General features: G+C 37.2%; 1 protein-coding gene and 1 pseudogene across 4 annotated transcripts in view; one reads left to right on the forward strand and one right to left on the reverse strand.

Annotated features, from left to right (window-relative positions):
* The window catches only part of Cltcl1 (clathrin heavy chain like 1), a 103,938-nt gene that overhangs the window by 81,261 nt on the left and 4,564 nt on the right, over positions 1-18,113 (reverse strand). For 2 of the 4 annotated variants that reach the window (XM_077796171.1, XM_077796170.1), the window contains exon 2: positions 9,173-9,380. In XM_077796171.1, coding sequence (XP_077652297.1) covers positions 9,173-9,380 — 208 coding nt within the window. Of the gene's footprint in view, positions 1-2,029; positions 2,096-5,084; positions 5,171-9,172; positions 9,381-18,113 lie in introns of those variants that run through there. The other 2 variants (XM_077796172.1, XM_077796173.1) reach the window with 2 other exon arrangements.
* Positions 4,581-5,358, forward strand: LOC113191875 (small ribosomal subunit protein uS2 pseudogene; annotated as a pseudogene).

Raw genomic sequence — 18,113 nt, forward strand, 5'->3', positions numbered from 1 at the left:
CCAACACCAAAATCCCTCCAAAACCCAAACCAACTTTTCTATATTAAGTTAACAAGAACATAAGATATACTTTATTTTCTATTTTTTTCTTTTACTTATTTATTACTTTAAATAGGGCTAGGGTTTGAACCCTGGGTGTTACACATTCTAAATACTTGACCACCAAGTCACACATCCTAAGCACAAGACATTCTTTTTTGTTTTGGTATCTCCACCTTTTGGGAAAGAACACAACCATACTTTCCTATTAAACCAATCTCTCCATATAATAGGGTTTACTTTGTTTTAAATTTTAGACTATTGTTGTCAAATAAAAATTTCTACAATGTTGTAAATATTCTAAATTTGCACTATTCACAGTGTACACTAGATGTATGTGGCTATTATTAGTCATTTGAAATGTATCTAATGAAACATATTTCGGGGACAGAGATTTTACTTTTATTTAACTAAACAGTCATGTGGACAGATAGGACAGCACAACTTTTTTTAAAAAAATTATTTCTTACATGTGTGACAATAATGGAATGCATTACATTCATAATTATCCATTCACAGCACAATTTTTCATAACTCTGTATATAAAGTATGTTCACACCAAATTATGCCATTATACATGAACTCTTTTTTTTGCACTACAATTCTTGATACACCTTTATACCACAATTTATCATATCTCTGTATATAAAGTATGTTAACACCAGATGCATATCTTCATACATGTATTTTTTTTTTCGAGAGAGAATTTTTAATATTTATTTTTTAGTTTTCGGTGGACACAACATCTTTGTTTGTATGTGGTGCTGAGGATCGAACCCGGGTCACACGCATGCCAGGCGAGCTCGCTACCACTTGAGCCACATCCCCAGCCCCGATACATGTATTTTGTGTAATGATGACCATCACCTTACACCGTCCTTGCTACTCCCCTTCCCACTCCCTTTCCCTCCCACCCCTCTTCCCTATCTAGAGGTAATCTTCCTCCCATGCTCTCCCTCCCTACTTAACTTTGAGTCAACCCCCTTATATCAGAGAAAACATTTGGCATTTTTTTGGGGGGGATTGGCTAACTTCACTTAGCATAATCTTCTCTAATGCCATCCATTTACCTGCACATGCCATGATCTTATTCTTTTTTAGTGCTGAGTAAAATTCCATTGTGTATAAATTCCATATATTTTTTTATCCATTCATCCACTGAAGAACATCTTGGTTGGCTCCACAGTTTAGCTATTGTGAATTGTGCTGCTGTAAACATTTATGTAGCTTAGGATAGCAAAACTCTTGACAAGAATTTAGTATCCAACTTCTGACAAGAGATTCATATTGTTTTCAACATTGGCAATGAGCTGATTTCTGATTTTGGAATCTATGTAAAACTTAGAGCTATCTGGGTATGGTGGTGCAGTTCTGTAATCCTAGTGATTTGGGAGGCTGAGGAAAGAAGATTGTGAGTTGGAGGCCAGCCTCAGTAACTTAGTGAGACCCTGTCTCAAAATAAAAAATTAAAATGGCTGGGGATGTAGCTCAGTGGTAGAGCACCCTTGGCTTCAATTCTCAGAACCAGGGGGGACTCTTAGTGGTAACATGAAATATTGAAATATTGCTCCCTACTAAGATCATGAGCAAGACAAGGGTTAATTCTCTAACCAATTATTTTGATATCATACTGAATATAATAGCCAGTGAGACAAGGCAAAAAAATTTTTTTTAAAAAGTAATAGAAAACCTCTCTTTTTTCAGAGATAGCATAATTATTTACAAAGAAAACACCAAGGAATTAAATATCCCCAAAACAATTCTTAGAATAGGTAAATATAGCAATGTTGCAGAATACAAGGTCAATATATAAAAACATTGAATTTTGAAATTCTAGCAGCAAACTGAAAATAAATTTTAAAATAATGCCACCAAAAACATAACTTTTAGAAATAAATTTAAAAGATATGCAAAACTTCTGCAATATAAAGCATAAAATGTGTCCAAGAAAAGCTTAAATTAAAAAAGGTGCATGGATCAGAACACTTACTAAGATGTTATTTCTCCCCGAATTTATCTATAGGTTCAGTGCGATCCCAACTAAAATCTCAGCATCCTTAAAAACAAAAAACAAAACAAACAAACAAAAAAACAACTTTTTGTAGTTGTAGATGGACAGAATGCCTTTATTTGTTTATTTTTTATGTGGTGCTAAGGATTGAACTCAGTGCCTCACAAATGCTAGGCAAGTGCTCTGCCACTGAGCTACAATCCCAGCCCAAACATCCTTTTTAAATTTAAGTATAAAATGCTGATTCTAAAATATATATGGAAATATAGAGGATAAAGAACAGTCATAAAGATTTTAGAAAAGAACAAAGTTGGAAGATTTACTACACCTGACTTAAATACTATAATGATACAGTAATAAAATGTGTTATGGCCATAAGCATAAACTTACAGATCAATGAAAAAGAATTGAAATAGCTATATGCAATTGAATTGGCAAAGGTGAGAAGAAAAAAATATTCACATGGAATCTCAAGAGGACTTGAAATAGCCAAAATAATCTTGAAAAAGATCAAAGGTGGAGATCTCATACATCTGGACTTAAAACTTATTACAAAGTTAGATGTCATTAGGAATATAAAAAGAAAACTACATACAGAGAGAAAATATGTATAATCACAGAGCCAACCAATAATTTATTTTTTTTAATATTTATTTTTTAGTTTTCGGTGGACACAACATCTTTGTTTGTATGTGGTGCTGAGGATCGAACCCGGGCCGCAGGCATGATAGGCGGGCACGCTACCACTTGAGCCACATCCCCAGCCCCCCAACCAATAATTTATATTCTGAATGTAGAAAGAAATGTTATAATTCAATAAGACAAATACATGCTTAAGAAATGGGTTAATGGCTCTGGGTTGAAGGAGGTGGGAGGGAATAAGTTGCAAAAGATGTTGTTAAGAGCGTACTAGAAAATTACAGCTTACCTATTCCCTGTATGCTATGTGCATTTCATTAACTTTGCTGTAATGGACAAAGGAGTCCTAATTTTATAATATACAGTCCCTACTAAGAGTTTGCCAAAGTATGAAAAAAACAGAGTTAGTAAACACGTTTTGTACAGAAACGCAGACTTCTGAGAAGGACTTTTTGAAGTGAAATTCTAATATCACACCTGAGTGATATATATGCCTATATCACATGTGATACAGGAGAGAAGGAAATGGAAGAAATGAAGGATTCTAGGCCAGAATAACCATTGTTATATGTGTGTAGTTTATTCAACACTACTTTGTATAACTGAAGTCCATATTTGAAAAATATAGTCTTTCTTGATGTTTAGAAGTGTACAAAGTATGTTAAAAGTAGAGGTAGCAAGTAAAACATTTTTCGAGGAAAAAACTGGTTAATGGGCTGGGCACAGTGGTGCATGCCTATAATTCCAGCCACTCGGGAGGCTAATGCAGGAGGATCACAAGTTTGAGGCCAGCATCAGCAACTTAGTGGGATCCTAAGCAACATAGCAAGACCCTGTTTCTAAATAAAAAGAGCTGTGAATATGGTTCAGGGGCAAAGTGCCCCTGGTTTTAATTCCCCAGACCAAAAAAAAAAAAAAAAAAAGAGGGAGTGAATATATATAAGATCTTTATCACACATTGATCCGTTTGTTTTTATAATTCTTTGTAAAAAGCATTTTTAGATTCAGGGTCTAAATAAAAATCAGGCAGTTTGCTAATCTCTCAGTTATAATATTAGTGTTCTAGTAAATGATGAACAACAAATGAAACATTCTACAGCATTTTATGATCTTTTGGTTAAGGGCAAAAATATGTCTCCAGTTCTAAAGTATTCACCATGAATCCCTGAGCAGATAAGATGTGAAGAGGGACTGGCTTTTCCAGAAGACCTGGCAACCACGTGGTCAAAGGATCTTGGTTACATGGCCAGGTACAAGGACAGGTACAGGGTACAAGGTCAGATTAGGTCATCAAGAGGAGGGTAGTGCTACCACAAGGGGATACCCTTGTCTTGAATCCTTTTGAAAATTTAGATCCACTTTCTGTGCTACCTAGGGAAAAAGGGTCATTACAGCATTGTTCTTGATTTCCATTGTAATTTAAAGGGAAATTGTCACTGTTATGGGATGATTTGAAAATTAGCCCCGACTTAACCTTATTTTGCTCAGACACCTCATCCTATGTGAAATTGGCTTCTCTTCCACATGAGCCTATTGCATAAAGCTAATACCTCCACCCCCACTTACTTGCATCCTGACCACAATATCCTTGCTTTATGGGACTAATGCAAAATTGTTTTTCTGAGTATGAAATTTCTGAGAGTATGATTATATGACTCTTTTTTGGTAACTTTCCATTTGTATGAAATGTACTTTACGATTATGATTGCTTCCCCTGCAAACTTTTTATAGTTTTAGACCTTATAAGCATGTTACTGCCCCCAATCAGGGTCGAGGGTTGCACAACTGCTTGCTGCTCTCTTGGCCCTGGATGGAAATAAAACTTTTGTCTTTATCTTAAAAGGCCCTAGAGAATTATTTATAAATTTGGGAATAACACCTTAACTTCACAATGTCTGGAGGCCTTGATGTCCTGCAAATGAGGAAGGAGGATGTCCCCAAATTCCTTGCAGCAGGAACCCACTTATGTGGCACCAACCTTGATTTCTAGATTTCTAAATGGAACAATATATCTAAAAAGGAAAAGTGATGGCATCTATATCATAAATTTGAAGAGGACCTGGGAGAAGCTTCTGCTGGCAGCTCGTGCCATTGTTGCCATTGAAAATCCTCCTGATGTCAGTGTCAAATCCTCTAGGAATACTGGCCAGTGAGCTGTGCTGAAGTTTGCTTCTGCCATGGAGCCACTCCTATTGCTAGCTGCTTCACTCCTGGAACTTCACTAACAAGGCAGCCTTCTAGGAGTCATGTCTTCTGGTATTTACTGGTTTCAGGACTGACCACCAGTCTCTTACAGAAGCATCTTATGTCAACCTGCCTACCATTGCTCTGTGTAACACAGATTCTCCTCTGTGCTATGCGGATATTGCCATTCCATTCAATAAAGGGAACTCACTCTGTGGATGTGATGTGATGGATGCTGGCCCCAAAAGTTCTGTGCATGCATGGCACAATTTCCTGTGAACACCCAGGGCAGGTCATACCTGATATTTACTTCTACAGAGATCCTGAAGAGAATGAAAAAGAAGAGCAGGCTGTTGCTGGAAAAAATTGTGACCAAGGAGAAATTTCAGGGCAAAGGGACTGCTCTAGCTCTTGAGTTTACTGCTACTCAACCTGAGGTTGTAGACTAGTCTGAAAGTGTGCAGGTACCCTTTATGCATATCTAAACAGTTCTTTACTGAAGACTGGAGAGCCTGGCAGCCACTGAAGACTGGTGTGCAGCTCCCACTGCTCAGTCCAGAGAGAACAACCACTTAGTGGTCTTGAGCTGTTCTTCTGTAGACACTTCAGCAAAAAGTAGAAATAAATTTATGGAAAAATAAACACTTGTTTCTTTTTAAAAAAAAAAGAGGCCATTTTCCAATTACAAGACCTCACTGGGCCAAATGAGGTGGTTCACGAGATTCAAGATGAGACCCCTTCACTTCCTTGCTTTACCAGTACCTGTGGAAACCAGTTATGATTTGAAATGAAATGACAGTGCTGGAAGAGCTTATTTGTAAGTCAATGATCTCTGTAATTCAATTACCACACAAACACTTTTCTTTTTTAATTGTTTTTAGTGTTGAGGATTGAATAAAGGAATATTCTGCCACTGAGCTACATCTCCAGCACTTTTCAATTTCCATTTTGAGACGGGTCTTATTAAGTTGAAGAGGCTGGCCTCCAACTTGAAATCCCCCTGCCTCAGTCTCCCAAGTCACTGGGATTACAGAGGTGTGCCACCATGTCCAGCAAATATCTTCTTTTTAAAATACATTTTTGGTGGGCTGGGGCTGTAGCTCAGCGGCAGAGCACTTGCCTAGTGCATGTGAGGCACTGGGTCCAGTCCTCAGCACCACATAAAAATAAACAAATAAAATAAAGACATGCTGACTATCTACAACTATAAAAAATAATTTTTGCTTATTTTTATCTAGAGTTTTTAAAATACACTATACATCTTCCATGTGCCAAAAATTTGTACTACAAGAATCTGAAATCAACCAACAGCCACAAAATTTAAGTAAAAATAGCAGAAAGCCTTAAATTGAATCTCTGTTTCCATAACTTCACATTTTCCTATACAAAACAACACTTAACATTGCTACAGATGAAGAAATTCATATGAAGTATGTGGGGGTGTGTCCACATAAAGGCCATGCTGGTCTCTTGATGGACAGAAACCATCTCATAGAATGCCAACTTTAGACAAAGACTCTCTAAGACTAGGTTACAGGGAGATATCAAAGCAAGGCTGCTTTGAATTCTGTCTAAGAAGACAAAAACAAGGCTACTGTGCAATCTGCAAACTAACAACACTCCTCCTCCTATAGCTAGAACAAGTGACACGCTACTTCTTTACCAATTACAGCTTTTAAAATATTGTTATACATATATACATTTATATATATATTATATATATATAATATATATATTTATATATATAATATATATATATAAAACAGTCCAATATATTTTGATATATTAATACAAGCATGGAATACATCTTATTCTAATTAGGATCCCAGTCTTATAGATGTACATGATGTTGAGATTCACTCTGGTGTATTCATATATGTACATAGGAAAGTTATGGCAGATTCATTCCACTCTTTTTCCTACTCCTATCCCCCCTTCCTTCCCTTCATTCCCCTTTGTATAATCCACTGAACTTTTATTCTTCCCCTCCCTTCCTTGTTGTGGGTTAACATCTAGATATCAGAGAGAACATTCAATCTTTGGTTTTGGGTGACTGGCTTATTTAGCAGATAGTCTCCAGATCCATCCATCCAAATGTACTAATGTCATTCTTCTTCTTTATGGCTGAGTAATATTCTATTGTGTACCACAATTTCTTTATCCATTCATTTGTTGATGGGCATCCACCAATTATAGCTTTATCCCCTCTGGTCTTCCTTTTCTCATAGATAAGATTCCTTGAGATGCCCTATCACAAAATCACCCCCACTTTCTGAAAATATCTAATCTATAGCAAATCTCTGCTTCCTTAGACTATCCTACAAATCATACAACTAAAGCCAAAATTCTAAATAAGGTTCTTAACTTATACCCTCTTACTGAGGTATACCCTAGTTTCATGCAGTGTGTGTTCTCTCACTGTATAACCAGAGTAATAAACCCAACTTGTTCAACTGCACGCATGTTGCTGGTGGTATTGGCTAGAGGGGATGGCATCATCTAAGTACTATATTCTCTCTAGAAATTTTTACACACACACACACACACACAAACACACCAAAAGATCCACAATGCACAATATTAAAGAGAATTGTGCTGGAGAACCAGGAAAAGGCAGGTCATTTCTGGTACTTGCTGTGAATACAAAATAACAACATGCTACATAAGATCTCTCTAGAATGATTTAAAATACAGAAAGAAAAACCAACAAGGGGAGAATGCCATAAAAAAATAGCCAAGGCATAAGTGACAAAGTAAGAGAAATAGAATCATTAAGTTCATAAATTTAATACTTTTTTCAATTAAAATTAAAACAGTTTACACTGCTTATACTACATGTTCAAAAAAAAAAACCAAAAACCAAAAAACAAAACTTTGACAAAGCCAGGCATAGTAGTGCACACCTGTAATCCAAGTGGCTGAGGCAGGAAGATCGCAAGTTCAAAGCCAGCTTCAGCAACTTAGTGAGCCCCTGAGCAACTCAATAGGACCCTGTCTCAAAAAAAATAAATAAATAAAAGGACTGGGATGTGCCTCGGTGGTTGAGCAGTTGAGCATCCCTGGGTTCAATCCCCAGAACCCCCCACCCCCCAAAAAACCCCAACTTTGACAAGACTTCAAGGAAAATGGTAGACTTGGTAACAAAACAAAGATCTTTTGAATACAAAAACTTCAGTTATTTCTTTTTAAATAGAGGTCCTAACTTCCAGATGTCCTTATACCTACTGAAATGACAAAGTAGGCCCTATTTCTACAACAAAATAGAAGCTAAGGCAAAGCTAATATTTGGCATTCACAACATTTTTTAATGTCTTTATTTTATTTATTTATTTTGTAGTTGTAGATGGACAGAATACCTTTATTTATTTAATTAATTTTTATGTGATACTAAGGATCAAACCCAATGCCTCATGCATCTTGGCAAGTGCTCTGCCTCTCAGCTACAGCCCCAGCTCTAATGCCTTTATTTTACTTGTTTATTTTTTTTTTTACATATTTTTTTAGTTGTCAAAGGATCTTTATTTTATTTATATGCAGTGCTGAGAATCAAACCCAGTGTCTCATACATGATAGTCAAGTGCTCTACCACTGAGCTATAGCCTCAGTCCCATATTTGTTTATTTTTATATGGTGCTAAGGATTGAATCCAGTGCCTTACCTGTGCTAGGCAAGCACACTGCCAGTGATTAGAGCCCCAGCCCATTCACAAATTTTTGGTCCAAAAATAGTTTTTATTTTTCAAGGTAAACAATTTTACATAAAACATTCACAAGTCCACTCTGTACAAAATTCCTTCATTTCCAAATCAAGGCAGTATGAAAAGATTCTATATTTTTCAAATTAACCTGAAAGTTTTTCATACCCAATGTTTCCTGTGTTCAGAGAAGTGAAATTCTATTAATGATCAGCTCTCCTTTCATGAGAGAGGGAGGTTTTTTGGCTTCTTCTCAGGATGCCTAGAGCATCCTTGTAGCAGGCCCTGACATGAGGGTACCACAGAGCCCTCTTTATGAGCACACATGGTACTGCTCTGGATTTCCAGACCTATGAAGACAAGGTCCTAGGCATTTGTTCCCTCTCAGTGTGTCTGGCACAGTAGGTGACATTACAAAGCCGCTCTGGTTCTCATGGACTTCTTACAAGGGCACACTAAATATAGGTTCTGCTAAAATTTTTGGAATCAGGTTGAATACTACTTATGACACCTCACTGTGAGTTTACTGACACTTGTCTAATACATAAGGTAACAAAGAAGGTACAGTGAAATAAAATTCCTTTCTAAAAATATGTTGGGCTTACCTTTCAGAGCTATCACTTTAGAAGCTGGATTCATGATGGCACTCTCTGCTGAGATAGGATGTCTGATGGGTGCCATTGGGTCATTCATGTCAATAATCACCACTTGTGCCTGCTCCCCGACTTTCTCTCGGACACATATGAACTTGTCAGACTCCATAGTCAGTGTGCTAAATCCAATATTGGCTGGATTTATTCCTAGGTTTGGGAGCTAAATAGAGAAGAACCTTTGATTAAAGTAAGCTTTTCCTTTCTGAAAGAGATTATCTCTAGCCTAGTGTTAGCAAAGTCTAACAGAAGGAAGAGGAAAATGTATACTAGAGTTTAGAAAAAACTTAACATTAAGTAAATATTTAAGGAAAACATAGGTTTTCCTTTCTATACTTGTAATAGTAACAGTCCAAAGGTCAAGAGAAGCCCTTGAGTTAACTTTCAAGGGGCTTAAAATCTGCAGAGGTGACAAGGCATGTGTAAGAATAAAGATAGTACCAGGGAGTATAAAGGTTGCCATAAGAGACACAGAAAGAGATGAGCTGGAGGGAGCCCACAAAAAACACCACCAGAGAAGGCACAGAGAAGTTCATCACTGAGGAGAGCTTTTGGGAGCTTCAGGGGAAGAAAATGGGGAAAAGAGAAGACACAAATACTGGTTTCTCTAAAAAGCAAGTAAAAAGAAAAATTATTTAGGAATTTGTTTAAAACATCTCCCTAGACATCATTAAGTCTGCCTAAATCTGATTTTCACTTATAAAAACCAAAACTAGGCAACTTTCTCCAAAGGCCAGCATATGAGAGTACCTGGATTAAATAAGACCTACTAATGGGATTTGCAACAATGAAATTCCCCAGAAAAACACATATTTAAGAAGCATACATAAAGAACCTATAAAGAACCATGTCTATTTCTATAAATTCCCCTGCCTCAACAAGCTACCTTTATTTTCACTTTATTTATTATTTGAAATGGGGTCTTGCTGTGTTGCCAAAGCTGGTCTGAAATTTCTAGGCTCAAGTGATTCTCCTGAGTCAGCCTCAGTGGCAGAGTAAGGGGAGGCTGCCACTGAATCAGCCAGTAACTGGGACTACAAGCACATGCCATTGAGAGGAGCTTTTCTTTGTGTTTTGTTTTGCAGAGCGGGGGATTGAACCCAGGGCATCCTGCATAACAGACCACTGAGTGTTCTATAACTCCAGAAGTTCTTTTTTTAAATTAATTAATTAATTTGTTTATTTAAACTAGGTATATATGACAGCAGAATGCATTCTGATTCACTGTACACAATTTTCGCACAACTTTTCATTTCTCTGGTTGTACATGATATAGCATCATACCATAAGTGCAGTTAACACATGTATCTAGGGTAATGATGTCCATCTCATTTCAGACCTTCTTTTATTTTTAAACATTGTTCAGTTCAATCCCATACCTACTGCTATTGTTTTGACCTTTTAACATCTGTTTCCTTGTGTAAACTTGTGTAAGTTTATTCCACCTACAAAGATAATGAACCCCTTGTTTAAAAATATCTACCACCTTTTGGAAGGAACAAGAATGAGACTGTTCATACTGTTGGTATAATTTTTTATTGGCATAAAAACAGACATAAAGACCAATATAATAGAATAGAGGACCCAGAAATAAACCCATGCATTCAAACCATCTAATTCTCAACAAGAGTCAAAAACATATACTGGAGGGGCTGGGGTTATAGCTCAGAGGGGGAGTACTTGCCTAGTTTGCAAACTAGTAAAGTCACTATGGAAATCAATATAAAGATTCCTCAAACAAAACAAAAATAGAACTACCATATGATCCAGCTACACCATTCCAGATATATATCTGAAGGAATCAAAGTCAGTATACAATAGATATATCTGCATACTCATGTTTATCGTGACACTATTTACAATAGTTAAATTCCAAATTGAGCCTAGATGCCCATAAATAGATAAATGGATAAAGAAAATGTAGTATGTATACATAACGGAGTATTATTTAAACATAAAGAACAACAAAATCATGCCATTCTTATGAAAATGAATGGAACCAGAGATCATCATGTTAAGTGAAATAAGCCAGATTCAGAAAGGCAAGTATCACATGTTTTTTTCTCATATGTGAAACTAGAAGGGGGGGAAAAAGACAACACAAAAGGGGAACTATTCGGAAAACAAAGGAAAGGCTACTGTAAGGAGAGGGTAGGCAGGGTAAGAGAAAGTAATGGGAAGGTACAATCTTCTCCCCTGAAATCCATTAGATTTGTGAACTCTTTGAAAAGAAAATCATGAATACTTGCAGTTGAAATGGGCTCACTTAAGAAGTCACACCAAATCAATCTCACTTTGTTTCTTCTTTTTTTCTTCTTCTTATTTTTTTTTTCAGTACAAGGAATTGAACCCAGGAGAACTTAACCACTGAGTCACATCCCTATCCCTTTTTTTCATATTTTATTTAGAGACAGGGTCTCGATGAGTTGCTTAGTATCTTGCTAAACTGCTGAGGCTGGCTTTCAACTCGTGATCCTTCTGTCTCAGCCTCCTGAGCCACTGGGATTATAGTCATGTGCCACCCACCCAACTCAACCTCATTTTCTTGAAAGCAAAAGTAATAGAATAAAATTTCATTTCAATAAGCGATCTAGCTTAGGTCTGCTAAGGTAGCTTAAAGTAATTGTATAGACATTAAATTCTCATTGTAAGACTTTTATCTATGGCACCTTTATAGTATACAGAGCTTTGTTTGTATTAGTTTCTTCTCGAAGTAAAAGTCAAGTCTCATCATTTGGATCCATTAAAACATTCAGCATTGGCTGGGGGATATAGCTTGGTGATATGGGACATCCCTAGCATGCACAAGGCCCTAGATCCAATCCTCAATACCACACACAGACAAAAACAAAGGAAAAACTTTAGCACAGAAAAGCCCAAAAAACACATGAAACAAAAGGCTCCTGGAATGAGATAGAGAGAGAGGCATGGAGCAAGCTTATATACAATCAGAAGTTCAGTTGAACCACACCCCATTGGCATAGACCATATGTATCACTGTCTATCTGATGCTGAGTCCCAATACTCTGACTTTAACCATCTGCTAGTCAATATTTTGAACAATTACTGTGGTCATTCATTCCTCATATCAGGAATGATTTTATTATTATCTGCTAAAGGGATACTGTCAACATAAGAGGCCAACCTGAATAGGTCTGAAAGGACTATAAAATAAAAAAGATAAAATTACACAAATTCAAACAAATAGTACATTTGTGTTAAATATCAAAAAATAGGATCAAGATAACCAGCCACAGTGGCACTAAAATAAAATGTCAATCATATGTAGTATGAGCCTTCTTTGGATGCTAATTCAAATAAACCAAATAGATAAAATAATTGATATAAAAGAGAAATTTACACTGACAAGATATTGAATAACACTGGGGGATGACTTTTTTTTAGATGCAATAATGTTGTTAGAGTACATGTTAAAAATAAAAGTTTTAATGTACATTGATGGGTTAAGAGATATAGTAGATACATATAACTGGATTATTACTTAGCCTTAAAAAGGATGGAAATTCTGACACATATAATTTCACAGATGAACTCTGCTATAGTTTTGTTAAGAGATGTCTCACAAATTCTCATGTGTGAGACAACACAAGAATTTTCAGAAATGAAATGATCAGATTACGAGATATGACCTAGTCAGTCACATGCAGGATTAACTGGGTGTAACTGTAGGCAGGTAGGGTGTGGCTGGAGGAAGTAGGTCACTGGGGATGTGACTGTAGGATTTATATTTTGTCCCTAGCAAGCACAGCTCTTTTTGCTTCTTGGTTGCCATGTCCTGAGCTGCTTCTCTTTTCCACACCTTTCTGTCATGATGTTCTGCCTTTCCTCAGGCCCAGAGCAATAGATTTGGCTGACCATACACTGAATCTCTGAAACTATGAGCCAAAATAAACTTTTCCTCCTCCAGGTTGCTCTTGTCAGGTCTTCTAGTCATACTAACAATAAAGCTGAGAAAAATAAACTCTGAGGTCATTACACTGAATGGACAGTCAGTCACAAAAAAGACCAATGTTGCATGCATGAGTCCATTAATATGGGGTACCTAGATTAGTCAAATTCACAAAGATAGAAGAAAGAAGAATGGTGGTTACCAGGGACTTGGGAAGAGCAGGAATGGGGAGTCAGTATTTCAGTGTTGTAAGATGAAAAAAGTATGGGAAATGGACAGTGGTGATGGTTATATGACAATTTGAATGTGTTAAGTGTACTGAATTGTACACTTAAAAATGGTTAAGACAGGTGAAGCTGGGAGTTCACTGATATAGCACTTGCCTAGCATGTGCAAGGCCCCAAGTTTAATCTATTGCACTGTAAAAAAAATGGTTAAGATAGTAAGTTTTATATGTACTTTATCACAATAAAAGAAAGTGGAAAAAATAATCAAGAGTTCTCTTTTGGAGATATAGCCTCAAATAAGTAAGAATGAAATAATCTGGTAGTGAGAAGGCACATAACTGAAACAGGTATTAGTAAGCAACTATTATCTTTTCAACCAATTCAAGTTTTTCCAGGATATAGAAGAACAGGAATGAAAGCTCTTTGGACAGAGCTGCACACTCAAGTGGGTCTAGGTTTTCTGTTATCATTTCATTCTCAGTTTAGGGATGTACATTGGTTTAATATTGTGACATCCTGATCACTGCAAATATAACTGAGAATTTGTAATCCTGAAGAATTTGTATTCAATATGTTAGGTATAGTAGGTTCTAAAATATTAGTAGTTATTTTCCTTATCCAAGAGAATATATGCATGTTTATACCAAATATCACTGATATTTCCCAGAGGAGTAATTGCCCAAAGTTGAGGGTTTCTGTTTGTTCAGTTTTGGTTTTTTCCAGTACTGGGGATCAAACTCAAGGCCTCACACATACTAGGCAAGTACTCTGCCATAGAGCTGTATCTCCAGAACTTTTTATTTTCTATTTTAAGACAGGGTCTTGATAAGCTGCCCAGGTTGGACTCAAACTTATAATCTTCCTGCTTCAGTCTCCCAAGTAGTTGAGATTACAGGTGTGAGGCACAGTACCCAGCTTCATTTTTTGAAAAACAGTTTTTTTTCACTTTAACCAAGGATTTTGATCCCTAATATATAATCATTTGGGTAGGTAAACTAGCTACACATTTTAAATGGTCCATATACATTGAATTAACCAAAGGTGGAAAAGTCAAAAATTTTTTTTTCAGTACTGGTGATTGAACCTAGGGGTGCCTTACCCCTGAGCTACATCCCTAGCCCTTTTCATTTTTGGTTTGGAGACAGGGTTTCACTAAGTTACTGAGGCTGGCCTCAAAATTTTTTTTTCAAAAAAGTATTTATTTTTTAGTTATAGGTGGACACAATATCTTTATTTTATTCGTATATGGTGCTGGGGATCAAATCCAGTGCCTCACACATGGTAGGCGAGCGCTCTACCTCTGAGCTACAGTCCCAACCCAGGCCTCAAACTTTTAATCCTCCTGCCTCAGCTTCCTGAGTAGCTGGGACTACAGGCATGCACCACCAATCATGGCTTGATAAGTCACTAACAGTTCTCAAAACCTACAATTAAATCAGATGTGGTGTCCCAGGTTGGTGTCTGTCTGTCTGTCTGTCTGTCTGTCTCTCTCTCTCTCTCTCTCTCTCTCCTTCCTGGCTACCATGAATTGAGCAGTTTTACTTTGACATGCCCTTCTGCCATGATATACTGCCCCACCACAAGCCCAGAAACAACAGAGCCAGTCAACCATGGACTGAAACATTAGAAACCATAAGCCAAAATAAATCTTTACCTCTCTGAGTTGTTTTTCTTGGGTATTTTATCAAAGAGACAAAAAGCTGTCTAATATACTTTCCCAGCTTCATTCACTGCTTTGTCCTACCTAGCACACAGATGTTAAGTAATCAGTACAGAAGATTCTTTTCTAGGAGTCAGATTCAGTTCATATGCAGTTTCTTATGTTTTTATACCAAATTTACCAACCAACTTTTCCTAGCTTAAAAAGGAAGCTAGCTCACTCAGTCAATGAGGGCCTATGAAGAATAATGATACTCAGGTATTTGCCAGAACTTACATTCTACAAGTAGGTTAGTTTAGGGATAGTTAAATAATGACATTTATATAGTATTTTAAGAGAGCCTCTCTCAAGTTACATCCCTACAAGTTTTCTGTATTTTAAAACTAATGCATAAGACTCTATATTTATACCTGTTAAATGTCAACCAGCTGGATTCTAGCCTGTCAAGATCTGTTTGGATTCTAATTTTGTCACTGAACTTTGCTGTCCCAGCTTTGTGATATCCTTCTTCAGCCAGCCAAAAGCGATGGTAATCTCTCTGGCACAGAGGCACCAGGAGGCCTTGAGCAGGAGAAACAGAAGAGAATGTGAGAGAAAAGACTGAAAGCTGCAGACTCAGTGAAGTATAGAGAAGAAACAATCAAGAAGAGCAGGGGCAGGCAAAGAAATACTTAAGAGGATGGGGTGACAGGGTTCCAAAAGTTATTGCCTGAGGAGTATATCAGTAAACAATTCTGTTGAACATATACTATGATGGGATGTAATCTTAAGGGAAGATCTTCACACTGCATTAAGTTATAAAATCAAAGGGCAGAAAAATAATATTTTTAATCATTTTTGGAAAGACACAGTGACTTCCTTAATAGGGACTTTCTCTGGTGAGAGGAAGCCAGAGGTTAAACAAAAAAACTTTATTTTCCATTTACAATTTCTACTTGGGGCTCTTAGTCCCATGTATGTGCATTACTTTAAAGCTTATTCTAAACTATGGCCCACTGCATAATCATAATGCTGAAATACCTGAGAAGTGAGAAGAACTTTTTTTTTTTTAGTACTGGGGATTGAACTCAGGGAGCACTCAACCATTGACCCACATCCCATTCCTACTTGGTATTTTTAATTTAGAAACAGGGTATCTCACTGAGTTGCTTAGCGCCTTGTGTGAGAAGAATTTTGACTAAGATTTTCCTAAGACTTAATAACTCTTTCAACTTAAAAACTCAAAATGTACTGGGAATCTCATGCAGTTTAGGGATCAAAACATTTGAACATATTCTATGGCGATAATTTATTTTCCCCAAAAGTCCCCATTCAAGTTCATTAACTATTTGGTCACTCACAATGCCATGGTAATGGGCACCTTCATAAGGCTCACCCTCCAGATACCCCAGCTGATGCAGGTGCCTATTCTTTGTTTGTAAATTACAAAGTCAGAGAGGGTAAATAACTGGCCAGTATGTATTTTCAATACCAGGAGTATCAGTCCATTTGTAGGCAAAACTTACCAACTTATACAATACCTTAAAAAAAGTTTTACATGGGTGTGCAAAAATTTTAGGACCCAATGAACCAACTACTGTCTTAGTATATAAACACCATTTCAAGAAATGAAGCTGGGTGCAGTGTTGCCCACCTGTAATCACTCCTAGCTACTTAGGAACCCGAGGCAGGAGGATCACAAGTTCAAGGCTAGCTGGGCAGGTTAGCAAGATCTTGTCTTAAAACAGAAAAATTTAAAAATAAACAAAAAGTATGTGTGTGGGGGAAACTAGGGATGTAGCTGAGTGGCAGAGTGCCCCTGGGTATGATCCCCAGTAAGGGGGAGGCAGAAATAACTACCTAATGGCAATGTAAACCAAACCAATTGGGCTTTGGGAGCTCCAGCCCATCTCTAAGAGATTCTGATTGAATAAGCACAGGTATTTTTTGTGTGTGTGTGTGGAGGGTACCAGGGATTGAACCCAGGAGGGTACCAGGCACTCAGCCACTCAGCCACATCCTCAGCCCCTCTTCTTTTACTAAATTATTAATTTATTCTAATTTGTTATACATAATGGCAGAATGCAATTAATTTCATATTACACGTATAGAGCACAATTTTTCAAGACACTGATTATACACAAAGTATTTTCACATCATTCGTGTCTTCATACGTGTACTTACGGTAATGATGTCTAACTCATTCCACCATCATTCTTACCCTTTTGCTTCCTCCCTTCCCCTCTCTCCCCTTTACCCCATCTAAAGTTCCTCCATTCCTCCCTTACTCCCCCCTCCCTCCCACCCTGCCCATTGCCATTATGAGTCAGCATCCTCATATCAAAGAAAACATTAGTCTTTGTTTTTTTTAAATTTTTAATATTTATTTTTTAGTTCTCGGTGGACACAACATCTTTGTTGGTATGTGGTGCTGAGGACTGAACCCGGGCTGCACGCATGCCAGGCGAGCACGCTGCCGCTTGAGCCACATCCCCAGCCCAGTCTTTGTTTTTTTTTTTTTTTTTGAGATTGGCTTGCTTCACTTAGCATTATATTCTCCATCTCCAACTTCATCCATTTACCTTCAAATGCCATGATTTTATTCTCTTTTAATGCTGAGTAATATTCCATTGTGTGTGTGTGTGTGTGTGTGTATGTATACACACACACACACACACACACACACCAAAGTTTCCCTATCTATTCATCTACTGAAGGCTCAGCCCTTTTTTTTTTTTTGTATTTTATTTAGAGACAGGGTCTCACTGAGTTGCTTAGCACCTCCCCATTGCTGAGGCTGGCTTTGAACTGGCAATCCTCCTGTCTCAGCCTCCTAGCCACTGGGATTACAGGCTGAGCCACTGTACCCAGCATCGTAAGTATTTTTAAAGCTCCTGAGCATTCTCACATTCTTTCCGGGAGAGCAGCATAGGTTAAGAACTGTGGTCATCATTCTCCCACAACTTACATAATTCACCACATTATACCTTTTTAGAATATCACTGTAGTACATAGGGATAAACTACATAATTAAAGTTTTTTTTTCCAGTGCTAGAGATCAAACCCAGGGCCTTGAATATGCTAGGCAAGTGCTGTACCACTGAGCTATGCTCCTAGCTC

Source organism: Urocitellus parryii, chromosome 3, assembly GCF_045843805.1.
Source record: "Urocitellus parryii isolate mUroPar1 chromosome 3, mUroPar1.hap1, whole genome shotgun sequence".
NCBI lineage: Eukaryota > Metazoa > Chordata > Mammalia > Rodentia > Sciuridae > Urocitellus > Urocitellus parryii.